This window comes from Oncorhynchus nerka, linkage group LG12 (assembly GCF_034236695.1).
Source record: "Oncorhynchus nerka isolate Pitt River linkage group LG12, Oner_Uvic_2.0, whole genome shotgun sequence".
Taxonomy (NCBI): Eukaryota; Metazoa; Chordata; class Actinopteri; order Salmoniformes; family Salmonidae; genus Oncorhynchus; species Oncorhynchus nerka.
Window position 1 is genome coordinate 63984111 of NC_088407.1, and position 15188 is coordinate 63999298.

Sequence of the window (15188 nt, forward strand, 5' to 3'; positions counted from 1 at the left end):
CTCTCGCTCTTTCTGTGGCTCTCTCGCTGTGGCTCTCTCTCTCTCTCGCTGTGGCTCTCTCTCTCTCTCTCGCTGTGGCTCTCTCTCTCTCTCTCTCTCTCTGTGGCTCTCTCTCTCTCTGTGGCTCTCTCTCTCTCTGTGGCTCTCTCGCTCTGTGGCTCTCTCTCTCTCTCTCTCTCTCTCTCTGTGGCTCTCTCGCTGGCTCTCGCTCTCTCGCTGGCTCTCGTTCTCTCGCTGTGGCTCTCTCGCTGGCTCTCGCTCTCTCGCTGTCTCTCGCTCTCTCTGTGGCTCTCTCGCTGTCTCTCGCTCTCTCTGTGGCTCTCTCGCTGTCTCTCGCTCTCTCTGTGGCTCGCTCTCTCTGTGGCTCGCTCTCTCTGTGGCTCTCTCTCTCTGTGGCTCTCTCTCTCTGTGGCTCTCTCTCTCTGTGGCTCTCTCTCTCTGTGGCTCTCTCTCTCTGTGGCTCTCTCTCTCTCTGTGGCTCGCTCTCGCTCTCTGTGGCTCTCTCTCGCTCTCTGTGGCTCGCTCTCGCTCTCTGTGGCTCGCTCTCTCTCTGTGGCTCTCTCTCGCTCTCTCTCTGTGGCTCTCTCTCGCTCTCTCTCTGTGACTCTCTCTCGCTCTCTCTCTGTGGCTCTCTCTCGCTCTCTCTCTGTGGCTCTCTCTCGCTCTCTCTCTCGCTCTCTCTCTCGCTCTCTCTCTGTGTCTCTCGCTCTCTCTCTGTGGCTCTCTCTCGCTCTCTGTGGCTCGCTCTCTCTCTGTGGCTCGCTCTCTCTCTGTGGCTCGCTCTCTCTCTGTGGCTCGCTCTCTCTGTGGCTCGCTCTCTCTCTGTGGCTCGCTCTCTCTCTGTGGCTCGCTCTCTCTCTGTGGCTCGCTCTCTCTCTGTGGCTCGCTCTCTCTCTGTGGCTCGCTCTCTCTCTGTGGCTCGCTCTCTCTCGCTGGCTCTCTCTCGCTGGCTCTCTCTCGCTGGCTCTCTCTCGCTGGCTCTCTCTCGCTGGCTCTCTCTCGCTCTCTCTCGCTGGCTCTCTCTCGCTCTCTCTCGCTGGCTCTCTCTCTCTCTCTCGCTGGCTCTCTCTCGCTCTCTCTCGCTGGCTCTCTCTCGCTCTCTCGCTCGCTCTCTCTCGCTGGCTCTCTCTCGCTCTCTCTCGCTGGCTCTCTCTCTCGCTGGCTCTCTCTCTCGCTGGCTCTCTCTCTCTCGCTGGCTCTCTCTCTCTCGCTGGCTCTCTCTCTCTCTCGCTGGCTCTCTCTCTCTCTCGCTGGCTCTCTCTCTCTCTCGCTGGCTCTCTCTCTCTCTCGCTGGCTCTCTCTCTCTCTGTGGCTCTCTCGCTCTCTCTGGCTCTCTCGCTCTCTCTGGCTCTCTCGCTCTCTCTGTGGCTCTCTCTCTGTGGCTCTCTCTCTGTGGCTCTCTCTCTGTGGCTCTCTCTCTGTGGCTCTCTCTCTGTGGCTCTCTCTCTGTGGCTCTCTCTCTGTGGCTCTCTCTCTGTGGCTCTCTCTCTCTGTCTCTCTCTCTCTCTCTGTGGCTCTCTCTCTCTCTCGCTGGCTCTCTCTCTGTCTCTCTCTGGCTCTGTGGCTCTCTCTCTGTGGCTCTCTCTCTGTGGCTCTCTCTCTGGCTCTCTCTCTCTCTCTCTCTGCTGCTCTCTCTCTCTCTCTCTCGCTGGCTCTCTCTCTCTCTCTCGCTGCTCTCTCTCTCTCTCTCTCGCTGGCTCTCTCTCTCTCTCTCGCTGGCTCTCTCTCTCTCTCTCTGCTGGCTCTCTCTCTCTCTCTCTCGCTCTCTCTCTCTCTCTCTCTCTCTCTGGCTCTCTCTCTCTCTCTGGCTGGCTCTCTCTCTCTCTCGCTGGCTCTCTCTCTCTCTCTCGCTGGCTCTCTCTCTCTCTCTCTCGCTGGCTCTCTCTCTCTCTCTCTCGCTGGCTCTCTCTCTCTCTCTCTCGCTGGCTCTCTCTCTCTCTCTCGCTGGCTCTCTCTCTCTCTCTCGCTGGCTCTCTCTCTCTCTCTCGCTGGCTCTCTCTCTCTCTCTCGCTGGCTCTCTCTCTCTCTCTCGCTGGCTCTCTCTCTCTCTCTGGCTCTCTCTCTCTCTCTCTCTGGTCTCTCTCTCTCTCTCTCTCTCTCTCTCTCTCTCTCTCTGGCTCTCTCTCTCTCTCTCTCTCGCTCTCTCTCTCTCTCTCTCTCTCTGGCTCTCTCTCTCTCTCTCTCTCTCTGGCTCTCTCTCTCTCTCTCTCTCTCTCGCTGGCTCTCTCTCTCTCTCTCTCTCTCTCTCTCTCTCTCTCTGGCTCTCTCTCTCTCTCTCTCTCTCTGGCTCTCTCTCTCTCTCTCTCTCTCTGGCTCTCTCTCTCTCTCTCTCTCGCTGGCTCTCTCTCTCTCTCTCTCTGCTCTCTCTCTCTCTCTCTCTCTCTCGCTGGCTCTCTCTCTCTCTCTCTCTGCTGGCTCTCTCTGGCTCTCTCTCTCTCTCTCTCGCTGGCTCTCTCTCTCTCTCGCTGGCTCTCTCTCTCTCTCTCGCTGGCTCTCTCTCTCTCTCGCTGTGGCTCTCTCGCTGTGGCTCTCTCGCTGTGGCTCTCTCGCTGTGGCTCTCTCGCTGTGGCTCTCTCGCTCTCTCGCTGTGGCTCTCTCGCTCTCTCGCTGTGGCTCTCTCGCTCTCTCGCTCTCTCTCGCTGTGGCTCTCTCGCTCTCTCTCGCTCTCTCGCTGTGGCTCTCTCGCTCTCTCTCGCTGTGGCTCTCTCGCTCTCTCTCGCTGTGGCTCTCTCGCTGTGGCTCTCTCTCTCTCTGTGGCTCTCGCTCTGGCTCTCTCTGTGGCTCTCGCTGTGGCTCTCTCTGTGGCTCTCGCTGTCTCTCGCTCTCTCGCTGTCTCTCGCTCTCTCGCTGGCTCTCTCTCTCTGTCTCTCTCTCTCTCTGTCTCTCTCTCTGTCTCTCTCTCTCTCTGTCTCTCTCTCTGTGGCTCTCTCTCTCTGTGGCGCTGGCTCTCTCTCTCTGTCTCTCTCTCTGTGGCTCTATCTCTCTCTCTCTGTGGCTCTCTCTCTCTCTCTCTGTGGCTCTCTCTCTCTCTCTCTGTGGCTCTATCTCTCTCTCTCTGTGGCTCTCTCTCTCTCTCTGTGGCTCTCTCTCTCTCTCTGTGGCTCTCTCTCTCTCTCTGTGGCTCTATCTCTCTCTCTCTGTGGCTCTCTCTCTCTCTGTGGCTCTCTCTCTCTCTCTCTGTGTCTCTCTCTGTGGCTCTCTCTCTCTGTGGCTCTCTCTCTCTCTGGCTCTCTCTCTCTCTCTCTGTGGCTCTCTCTCTCTCTCTCTCTGTGGCTCTCTCTCTCTCTCTCTCTCTGTGGCTCTCTCTCTCTCTCTCTCTGTGGCTCTCTCTCTCTGTGGCTCTCTCTCTCTCTCTGTCTCTCTCTCTCTCTCTCTCTGTGGCTCTCTCTCTCTCTCTCTGTGGCTCTCTCTCTCTCTCTGTGGCTCTCTCTCTCTCTCTGTGGCTCTCTCTCTCTCTCTGTGGCTCTCTCTCTCTCTCTCTCTCTGTCTCTCGCTCTCTGTGGCTCTCTCGCTGGCTCTCTCTCTCGCTGGCTCTCTCTCTGTGGCTCTCTCTCTCTGTGGCTCTCTCTCTCTGTGGCTCTCTCTCTCTGTGGCTCTCTCTCTGTGGCTCTCTCTCTCTCTGTGGCTCTCTCTCTCTGTGGCTCTCTCTCTCTGTGGCTCTCTCTCTCTGTGGCTCTCTCTCTCTCTGTGGCTCTCTCTCTCTCTGTGGCTCTCTCTCTCTCTGTGGCTCTCTCTGTGGCTCTCTCTCTCTCTGTGGCTCTCTCTCTCTCTCTGTGGCTCTCTCTCTCTGTGGCTCTCTCTGTGGCTCTCTCTGTGGCTCTCTCTCTCTGTGTGTGGCGCTCTCTCGCTGTGGCTCTCTCTCTCTGTGTGTGGCGCTCTCTCGCTCTCTCTCTCTGTGTGTGGCGCTCTCTCGCTCTCTCTCTCTGTGTGTGGCGCTCTCTCGCTCTCTCTCTCTGTGTGTGGCGCTCTCTCGCTCTCTCTCTCTGTGTGTGGCGCTCTCTCTCTCTCTCTCTCTGTGGCTCTCTCTCTCTCTCTCTGTGGCTCTCTCTCTCTCTCTGTGGCTCTCTCTCTCTGTGGCTCTCTCTCTCTGTGGCTCTCTCTCTCTCTGTGTGTGGCGCTCTCTCGCTCTGTGTGTGTGGCTCTCTCTCTCTCTGTGTGTGTGTGGCTCTCTCTCTCTGTGTGTGTGTGGCTCTCTCTCTCTCTGTGTGTGTGGCTCTCTCTCTCTCTGTGTGTGTGGCTCTCTCTCTCTCTGTGTGTGTGGCTCTCTCTCTCTCTGTGTGTGTGGCTCTCTCTCTCTCTGTGTGTGGCTCTCTCTCTCTCTGTGTGTGGCTCTCTCTTTAATCCCCTAGACTGTGGTTGTCATCAGGTCTCTTATGTAGGAGGCATGGGGAGGCTTTGTACTGTGCTGTATGCCCGACCAGCACTGTCCCTTGTGTAGCAGCAGCACCCGTTCCTCAACCATTAGTGCTAGTGGTTTGTTTTGTGATATGTTTGTGGACTCTCGTGCCACTGCACATGTGAGTGTGCTGTGGAATAGCATACACCTCTGTGCTTGGTTGACTGTAGGTCGGGGCGGGAGGTCCTGTATAAACACGTTCTCAGTTCCTTGACAACAGCTCTGCTCCATGAAGTATGAATGTCCTTACTTTTGCAGAGGCAGCATCACTGTAAGTGCTGCTTTTCCAATGCAGAAGTCAGATTGACCATGTAGCTCCTTTGTCTCGTCTGCATGGTGGCAGGTGGTGATGCTATTTGCATGTCTTTTTGTGTTTTCATGATACGGGTGATAGGGCTTTTGTAACATGTTCTCTGGCTCCAGGGACTCACTTTGTATAACATTTGAATTGGCCTGTCCAGTTTTGAATGGCAAACTATCACAATAGTTTTCTGGGGAAAGGGAAGTATTTGTGCTGTCTAGATTTTTTTGTTTTTTTGTTTTTGCCATGATAACACATGACCTGTGGGGCTATGCAGGTAAGCAGCAATGAGACTTCTGATGAACTATATTTCACCCTTGGATCAGTGAACAGACTGATAAAGCTATGGCTAACAATGCCACCCACAGCCTCAGGGCAGGCAACATGACATGATTGTGTGTCTAGGTTCAGGGCTTAGTGTCTTTACTATGTCTTATACTCTGTCTCCCTCTGCCTGGCACTTTACCAGTTATAATGCATTAGAGACATTGTATAAATTTGACCTGGTCGATGGATTCTTGTTAACTCTGCTACAATCCTTCTGCCAGTGCTGTCCCTCACGCTGCTAAACTGTGGTTTTCTTCTTATACACATGGACTCTGAGACCTGTAGTAAATCATCTAATTATGAATTGCCTTAATTGGTGGATAAAATGTGGCGCATATGCGCTATTCGGTTTAGTTGTAGTTCAGTGCAGTTGGTATTCACCTCTTATGGCTGTGAGCAGGCGGTTAGTTGTGTACAGTGGGACTTTCCGGCTTCCCCTCCAGGGGCTCCTAATCAATGGCTATGACGCATAATCAGCAGCACACACAACTGGACATTTCCTTAGCTTCCTCACAGCGGTGTCTGTACTGTCTTGTGTTGTGGCTAGATGTTAAGCTGAGACCTGTCCTTGTCTCACCTCCTATAGCAGGGCTATGTCCTCGGCAGCAACCACACCTCCATCTGTGGACAAAGTGGACGGATTTTCACGGAAGTCTGTCAGGAAGGCCAAGCAGAAGCGATCGCAGAGTTCGTCCCAATTCCGGTCTCAGGGCAAACCCATCGAGCTCACGCCCCTGCCCCTGCTCAAGGGTAAGGATCTAATATCAACTACCTCAACTCTACTAATTAGTCTCTACCCCTAACCCTCCTCTCAACCAAACATCACAACTGTAGTGCTAACCTGTGAGTGTTGTGTTGTGGTGGTGTGTTTTAGTAGTGAATGTCGATACCAGCATGGTGGGAAGCGAGCAGTCAGCCTAGTTCCTGCTAATCAGTTCTGCCAGGTCATTTCTTCAGGAAAGCCTGGGCCAATCCCAGTGTGTGAGCGAGTTTTTGAGTCTCTCTATGCTCATGCATTATATACGTCAGTGTGTATGCATGCTGTTGTTTGTGTGACATCCATGACTATGGAATTCAACATGTTTTTATTGCTTAAAGTAGAACCAATGCATTTCGTGTTTTGGACTTTATCAGGGATTTTAAAGAATGGGGCAGAAAGCCCTGTTCTGTTTTATTTGTATGTCTGTAAAAACCCTGAATGCCAAAACACATTGATTTTTACTTTCAGCAATAAATCTTGTGTAATTAAAAAAAAAAATGAACTCCAGGCAGGTAAGTCCTCTCCTTCAGGCCTGGCTCTATACAATATGTTAGTGAGACTAGTGACATGTGAAATGCTCCCCAACAGGAGCCAGGGCCTAGACCCCCGCCTCCCGCCTCAACCTCAGCCGCCTTTAGCAGCCATGGTGTGTCCCTCCCTCTTGAGGTTGTCACCAGTGCCCCTTAGGCATGGCCTCACCTCGCTCTTATCCACTCAGGGCCACCCTATAGTCTGTTTGCCTTGCTGTGAGTGAGTTAGTCTGTCACTGTTACCTGCCAGTGCAGTTGCAAAACATGGCAGAGCTCTGGGCGAGCAGGGTGCAGACCTCTCAGGTTATGTCCTCTCCTTTCTCTGAGGACCGGGTGGGTAGCTGTCTCCTGTTGATGTCCTGTTGTTAGTCAGAATGACACTATGCCCAGTCGCGCTCTAATGTTCTGCTTGTGTGCCTGACTTTGCTCTGCATTCCTGCCTCAATGATAGGTTTGGGCAGCACTGCTGTGCACTATACACTGTGTACAAAACATAAGGAACACATTCCTAATATTGAGTTGCACCCCCTTTTGCCCTCGTCTGGGTATGGACTCTACAAGGTGTCAAAAGCGTTCCGCATGGATGCTGGCCCATGTTGACTCTGATGCTTCCCACAGTTGTGTCAAGTTGGCTGGATGTCCTTTTAGTGGTGGACTATTCTTGATACACACGGCAAATTGTTGAGCATGAAAAACCCAGCAGCGTTGCAGTTCTTGACACACTCAAACCGGTGTGCCTGGCACCTACAACCATACCTCGTTCAAATGCACTTCAATCTTTTGTCTTGTCCATTTACCCTTTAAATGGCACACACACACCTTTTCTCAAGGCTTAAATATCCATCTTTAACAGGTCTCGTTACATTCATCTACGCTGATTTGAAGTGGATTTAACAAGTGACGTCAAGGGATCATAGCTTTCACCAGGTCAGTGTGTCAAGGAAGGAGCAGGGGTTCCTAATCGAGGTCGACCGATTATGATTTTTCAAAGCCGATACCGATTATTGGCGGACCAAAAAAAGCCGATACCGATTAATAAGACAATTTTATTTTTTATTTGATATGACAATTACAACAATACTGAATGAACACTTATTTTAACTTAATATAATACATCAATAAAAATCTATTTAGCCTCAAATAAATAATGAAACATGTTCAATTTGGTTTAAATAATGCAAAAACCAAGTGTTGGAGAAGAAAATAAAAGTGCAATATGTGCCATGTAAAAAAAAATCAAACTTTTAAGTTCCTTGCTCAGAACATGAGAACATATGAAAGTTGGTGGTTCCTTTTAACATGAGACTTCAATATTCCAAGGTAAGAGGTTTTAGATTGTAGTTAATATACTATTTATAGGACTATTTCTCTCTATAACATTTGTATTTCATATATACCTTTGACTATTGGATGTTCTTACAGGCACTTTAGTATTGCCAGTGTAACAGTATAGCTTCCGTCCCTCTCCTCGCCCCTACCTGGGCTCGAACCAGGAACACATTGACAACAGCCACCCTCGAAGCATCGTTACCCATCGCTCCACAAAAGCCGTGGCCCTTGCAGAGCAAGGGGAATAACTACTCCCAAGTCTGAGCGAGTGATATTTGAAACGCTATTAGCGCACACCCCGCTAAGTAGCTAGCCATTTCACATCGATTACACCAGCCTAATCTCGGGAGTTGATAGGTTTGAAGTCATAAACAGCTCAATGCTTGAAGCATTGCGAAGAGCTGCGGGCTAAACGCACGAAAGTGCTGTTTGAATGAATGCTTACGAGCCTGCTGCTGCCTACCACCGCTCAGTCAGACTGCTCTATCAATAACACACAGAAATACGATACTTTGGTCATTAATATGGTCGAATCCGGAAACTATCATTTCGAAAACAAAATGTTTATTATTTCAGTGAAATACAGAACCGTTCGATATTTTATCTAACGGGTGGCATCCATAAGTCTAAATATTCCTGGTACATTGTACAACCTTCAATGTTATGTCATAATTGCATAAAATTCTGGCAAATTAGTTCGCAACGAGCCAGGCGGCCCAAACTGTTGCATATACCCTGACCCTGACACTTCTCTCTGAAAGCAATAGAAGTGACACAATTTCCCTAGTTTAATATTGCCTGCTAACCTGGATTTCTTTTAACTAAATATGCAGGTTTAAAAATATATACTTCTGTGTATTGATTTTAAGAAATGCATTGGTGTTTATGGTTAGGGACAGTCGTGCAACGATTGTGCTTTTTTTGCAAATGCGCTTTCTTTAAATAATCCCCCTGAGTTGCATAGATTATATTTAACGCAGGACACGCTAGAAAACTACACATGGTTGATGATATTACTAGTTTAACTAGTGATTATGATTGATTGATTTTTTTACAAGTTAAGTTTAATGCTAGCTAGCAACTTACCTTGGCTTCTTACTGCATTTGCGTAATAGGCAGTCTCCTCGTGGAGTGCAATGTAATCAGGTGGTTAAGAGCGTTGGACTAGTTAACTGTAAGGTTGCAAGATTGAATCCCTGAGCTGACAAGGTAAAAATCTGTCGTTCTGCCCCTGAACAAGGCAGTTAACCCACCGTTCCTATGCCGCCATTGAAAGTAAGAATGTGTTCTTAACTGACTTGCAAAGTTAAGTAAGGGTGTAAAGTCCAGTGGTTTATTAACTTCCAGCAAGTTGTCTCAAATCATAGTCTTTTAGGGCCAGTTAAAGGGACCAGTGAAATGCAGCAGCAGAGCTTAAATGCATTGAAATGGTGTGTGTGTGTGTTGTGGCCTGTTAGCTGAGCTGCAGGGCCTGGGTTAATCTATCCAACTAGGTTGTGGAGACTGGCGATGCCTCGTCCCTCCACGCTGCTCCGCCACATGCCCTCTTTAATCATCCACTGACTGACCTTTGACCCATAGGGGCAGAGTGCTTTAGTTTGTACTCTGGAGAGTGGTGAGACTGGGAAGGAGGCCTATCAGACTTCACCTGCTAGTCACAGCCAGGGAAATTATATGGTTTTCCTGGAACTTTATCAGAACCTCTTAATGTTTCAGTTCTTTTGAGTTTTCTTGAAAATGGAAAGGGGACAGATTTTCACTCCGCATCAACAATGATACACATTTTTATTTGCTAGGCTGCAGAGCCCATGTCCTCAACAAGAGCACCTTTTTATTCCTAGATGTTTTGTTCCCGTTATGGATGCCTCCGTCAGTGTGCAAGTCAGGAGTTTTGTTGTGGTAGTTCTTTAAGAGCCACTACACAGAGAGTTAGAGGGATGGTGATGGTGACAGAGAAAGAAGTAGTATGAGCCTAACATGGTGCCTGGAGAAAGGATTAGTGTGTCCTAATGCTCCATGGCAGAGGGAGGAAGAGGAGTTTCCAACACTTGGCCAGGTCAGGGCAAACCCTTTTCCCTCATTCCACATTTCCTAGATGAAGTTGAGAATCCCTCTTTCCTCTTTTTACTGAAGTCTTGGTGGGGTGGTGCCAATGTTAAAGGTTAAAAGCAGTCAAACTTGATTTTCCTGTGTTTTAAATATATTTCCACACTGAGGTTGGAAAAATAATGATAATGCCCTTTTTAGTGTAAGAGCTGTTTGAAAAGACCACCTGAAATGACAGCTTGTTTTGGTGGGATAGGTGACTTGCCTTGGTTAATAGACCAATAAGAAAGAGTTCCAAACCGCTGTGCCAATTTTTGTTTTCCCCTCCCCACTCAGACCACTGACATGTCCTAGCTTAATTCTTGCTTTAGAAATTGCTCTTTGCTAAGAAGCTAATTGTTTCTTTTTGACCATTTTTAATTGAAAACAATCCCAGTAAGGTACTTAAATGTTACCCAGAAATTATTTTATATTGAGATAAAAGGCTGCATTGCACCTTTTTAAGGAAGAGAGCTGGGGAGATGCCTGTTTTTAGGACCACGTCTCTGTGTAATACGTATGCTGGATCGCTGTCTCTGACCTCGTGAGCAGAATTTTAAAAAGACGTGAGCAGAAATAGAATGAAGACTGGAACATGGTGTGGGGTGGGTGTAAAGCACCGGCCGTAGAGCCCCCCCACTGCTGTTTCCTGGGCTCTGCCCCATGCCCCCTCCACACCCTCCCCTCAGGGGTAACCTGATCCACGAGGTGTTTCTTTAGACTTCCAGACCGACTCGCTCCAAACAAGCAGCACAGGGGAGCGTGGGCCCACAACAACAAACGGATTTTTACACAATCATGTTTTTATATGTTTTGTGAAAGATTTTTGGCTGATGGATTCTCCAGCGGTACGGAAACCTGCTTGAGTGAGTGTCCGTGGTGCTGCTGGGGGTAAGAGTGCCTTAGTTGGCCTGCTAGGTGCCCTCTACGACTTGGCCAGCAGGGCTGGTCTGTCTGTGGGGCTGAGTGGAGAGAATGGAGTGGAAATGGCATAGGGACATGGTTTACTAGGCTATAGTAGAGATGGAGAATGGAAAGAACGAAAGAGGGTTTGACTGAGCTTTTAAGTGGGACGTAGGAGAAAGGTGGATCTACCTGTACAGCAAGCATCTATAAGGAGTGCTGGTGTAGAGGTGAGTCGTACTGTGGATGGGCAGTAGCTTCTCTGTTTGCCACACAGCAACCTTCCTCTCCTGTTGGCTGTCTGTCTGCCAGAGGATGTTGTGGTAGCCAGGCAGGTGTTGCTGCAGGCAGGGCTGCTGCTTGCAGGTGTTTTCAGAGTTGTGCTTGTTAAGGGCATAGTGTGGTGTCTATGGCTCGTGGAATGATTGCTATGTGATTTTCACAGATCTCGCTGCCCCTCTCAGCTGTTGCTGTGTGTAAAGAGAACCTTTGTGGGGACAGCCCTAGATTAGAGTGCCTTTTTGAAAGGAAAGGAAACATATTTATCACATACACTGGATAGTTGTAGTAGGACTGGACTATATGTCCAAAATATCATATCACCCTAGGGTGGCAACACATACATTCTAAGTGATTTCAATGGGTCTCCATTCTGATTGTTTTATTCTGTTTAATTCATCTTCAACTAAAAATAAATGATCAATTTCTCAACTTCCTGTATTAATTTGAGGTTATTTCCACATTGCCACTTAGAGCTGCACAATATAAGCAAACAATCTAGGCCTTATTTTTAACCAAATGTTGCAATTACTATTTGACTCACGATTTAGAGAAAAATACTCATGTGAACTGTTGTAATCATGGAAATGGAATGATTGTTCAAATTCTATAGTTAGAATATAATCGTGTGCGCTATGAATATAGTGTTTGACGTGACAACGAATGAAAAATGCCAGGAAGAGTTATTGTGGAGGTGAAAGAAACACACACCTGTTCATGCGAGGTGCTAGCTAGTGGAGTGGAACACTTGGAAAAAGAAAAGGAGTGCTGCACACTATAGGATCTCAGATGCAATAATTTCATAACCAACGTTTTGAAAGACAAGCTGTCATCAGGGTATAATGACACACTGCGGGTCACTAGTTTATATAGTTTCAAAGGACACACATAGGTGTCTGTAATCATGCCTGGTTGTGGCTTGATAGCAATGGTTATTAACAGATATAAACTGAACATATAAAACACATGAATGGGTAGCATACAATCATAGATACAATTTGGCTACATACATACATACATTTACAATGTATAGCAAAGTCACATTCGCAAGAATGGCTTTGTATCAAACGACGTTGAGACCGAAGGGAGCAAAGCTCTTTAAATTAAATATCCAGGCAGCCTCTCATTTAAAAAATGAATTGTCAAGGTCACCTCCTCTCCTAGGGAGGGTGACGTGTTCGATGCCGATACAATGTAAGGACGAAGTCGTGGTTCGCTTCCAAAAAGTGGGCAGCAACTGGGTACATCGAGTTTTTGCACCTAATGGTACAACGATGCTACGAGAGGAGGAAGAGTTATTGTGACAGGGTACGAACAAGTGTTGTTTCCTAGGGGACCTTATAATCTTTGGCTATATTGAATGTTTTCTCTTAGCTACTTCATGTAGCTAACACATTCATGCTTAACGTATTCTTTGATTTAGAAGATACTATTGCACAAACATACTGATTTAGCTCTACACCATCACTGGTATTATCAGGCAGTTACGTTTGCTCTGACTCAGTACATTTATTAGCTAGCTAGCCAGCTAACTAGCGATTAGCATTAGCGGCCAAACCAATTTAGGCCCAACTTGCTAAGAAAAGACAAACTAGCCATTTGCAGATGTAAGAAACACAAACTAATAGTATAATTATAGAACGCTAGTGGATTTATATTAAGAAGAAAAGTGAAAACAGCGTTGTTGGTGCAGTGAAATGTCTCTACTAAGAGGTGATGTGATTTTTATTAGTGATAACAAATGAACAGTTGCTTTACAATGCCTAAGATGCTTTCATTGGCCTAAGTTAACAAATGATATTGACTGGTCATATAGTGTTACCATAGTGGGGAGCCAAGTTTGCATAGGATGATTACATCAGTCAATGATTGACAGTAGTTCATAATGATACTTCAGGGAAGTTTCCATATGAGGACACATAAATGGGCAAATAGCTGAAAATATTACAAATATTTAGGCTTGTATCAACATTTACTTTAGTCATTCATTTGTATAGTGGTTGACTGAATTATTAAAAATAAAAAAAATCCGATCTGCTTTGGTATTTTATTATATAGAAAAGTCAATGTAGAGAGGAGAAAGATACTAAGAGGGGCACACAAAGGGCTCAGGTGAGAATTGTAATCCTGTTGCAAAGGGGATGTGTGGTTCAGTTGGGTGTTTCAACTAGGCCAGGGGTTCTTAAACCTTTCCAGCCTGCGACCCAAATGAGAAATTGTGTTTTACTGGGCACCAAGCTTATAAAAACATAAATATCTGTACATTTCATTGCCCTTATGCCTGAAACAAATGTAATATAGACAAATAACAATGAAATACCCATATAAATAGCATTTCCTGTAAATGTTTCCCCATTTTTAAAAACACATCTTTCTAGGTTGGAACTGTTGCTGTTAAAATACAATAAATCATTTTCATTCTGAACTGAAATAAACTGATCACGTCACACAGACTCGCATAGTTATGTGGTGCCAAACAGGACCAGAACATCTACTGCTTTCTGTTAGGCAGGAGACCGCTTCCTGCTGTAGATAAGCAATCCAGAACTGTGTGTGTGTGTGCCGCAAAATAGCATCTTGCTTGCTTGTTCATTCCAGTTCAGAATTAAATTATTTAGTTGTATTTTAACAGCAACAGTTCCAACCTAGACTTGTTTTCACCAATCATTTCTAGAGTAAGATGTATAATAGGCCTGCTCATTTTTTGTATGTGGCCCATTTCAGGAAACTAGGTGTATGTCGCGGGTCACTACTTCACAGGAGAGCCGTTTGAACGGAAACTATATAAAAATGCCTTCTGGAACATGTGAACTTTCATGTATCTTAATAACAAACTTGTATGCTGTCTGTAAATGTGATTACAAAAGCCAGTGAGAATGCAGAGCACAAAATTCAAATAAATTACTATAAAAATCAAACTTTCATGAAATCACACATGTAAGATACCAAATTAAAGCTACACATGTTGTGAATCCAGCCAACATGTCAGATTTCAAAAAGGCTTTTCGGCGACAGCAAACGATGCTGTTACCTGAGGATAGCACCTCAGTAAACATTTGTTTTATTTTACCCCTTTCTCCCCAATTTCGTGGTATCCAATTGTTAGTAGCTACTATCTTGTCTCATTGCTACAACTCCCGTACGGGCTCGGGAGAGACTAAGGTTGAAAGTCATGCGTCCTCCGATACACAACCCAACCAAGCCGCAATGCTTCTTAACACAGCGCGCATCCGACCCGGAAGCCAGCCGCACCAATGTGTCGGAGGAAACACCGTGCACCTGACAACCTTGGTTAGCGTGCACTGCGCCCGGCCCGCCACAGGAGTCGCTGGTGCTCGATGAGACAAGGATATCCCTACCGGCCAAACCCTCCTTAACCTGGACGACACTGGGCCAATTGTGCGTCGCCCCACGGACCTCCCCGGTCGCGGCCGGTTACGACAGAGCCTGGGCGCGAACCCAGAGTCTCTGGTACAGCGTCCTTAACCACTGCGCCACCCGGGAGGCAAGAGAAGCATATTTCAACCCTGCATGCGCGACACCAAACGCAGAAATAAAAATATAATTCATGCCTTTGACGAGCTTCTTCTGTTGGCACTCCAATATGTCCCATAAACATCACAAATGGTCCTTTTTGGTCAATATATATACATTTTATCCAGAAAACACCGGTTCCAACTTGGGCAATGTGACTACAAAATATCTCAAAAGTTACCTGTTAACTTTGCCAAAACATTTCAAACTACCTTTGTAATACAACTTTAGGTATTTTTTTTACTTATTGACACACCCATCCCGTTAGCGGGATCATTTTCATCAACATCTGCTGAATTGCAGCACGCCAAATTCAAATTAAATTACTAAAAATATTTAATTTTCATGAAATCACAAGTGCAATATAGCAAAACACAGCTTAGCTGGTTGATAATCCACCTGGCGTGTCAGATTTCAATACAGCTTTTCGACGAAAGCATAACAAGCGTTTATGTAAGAACATCTCTCTCAGTAGACACAACATTACAAACACTAGCAGCCAAGTAGATGTTCCTTTTATTCCATAAAGATTATTTTTATATCCAAAATACCTCCATTCGTTTGGCGCGTAATGTTAAGAAATCCACAGGCTCGAGCGGTCACGACATCACAGATAAATTCCAAATAGTATCTGTAATGTGCACAGAAACATGTCAAAAAAAAATATAATCAATCCTCAGGTTGTTTTTAAAATATATAATCGATAATATATCAACCGGGACTGTAGCTTTTTCAATAGGAGCG

The 15188-nt window shown here is 46.8% G+C and overlaps 1 protein-coding gene across 1 annotated transcript in view; it reads left to right on the top strand.

Moving 5' to 3' along the window:
• Window positions 1-15188, top strand: part of LOC115138576 (serine/threonine-protein phosphatase 2A 56 kDa regulatory subunit epsilon isoform) — a 79305-nt gene that overhangs the window by 14552 nt on the left and 49565 nt on the right. The window contains 1 exon segment of the mRNA XM_029675538.2: window positions 5611-5774. Within this exon segment, the coding sequence (XP_029531398.2) occupies window positions 5618-5774 (157 nt within the window). The 5' untranslated portion in view covers window positions 5611-5617.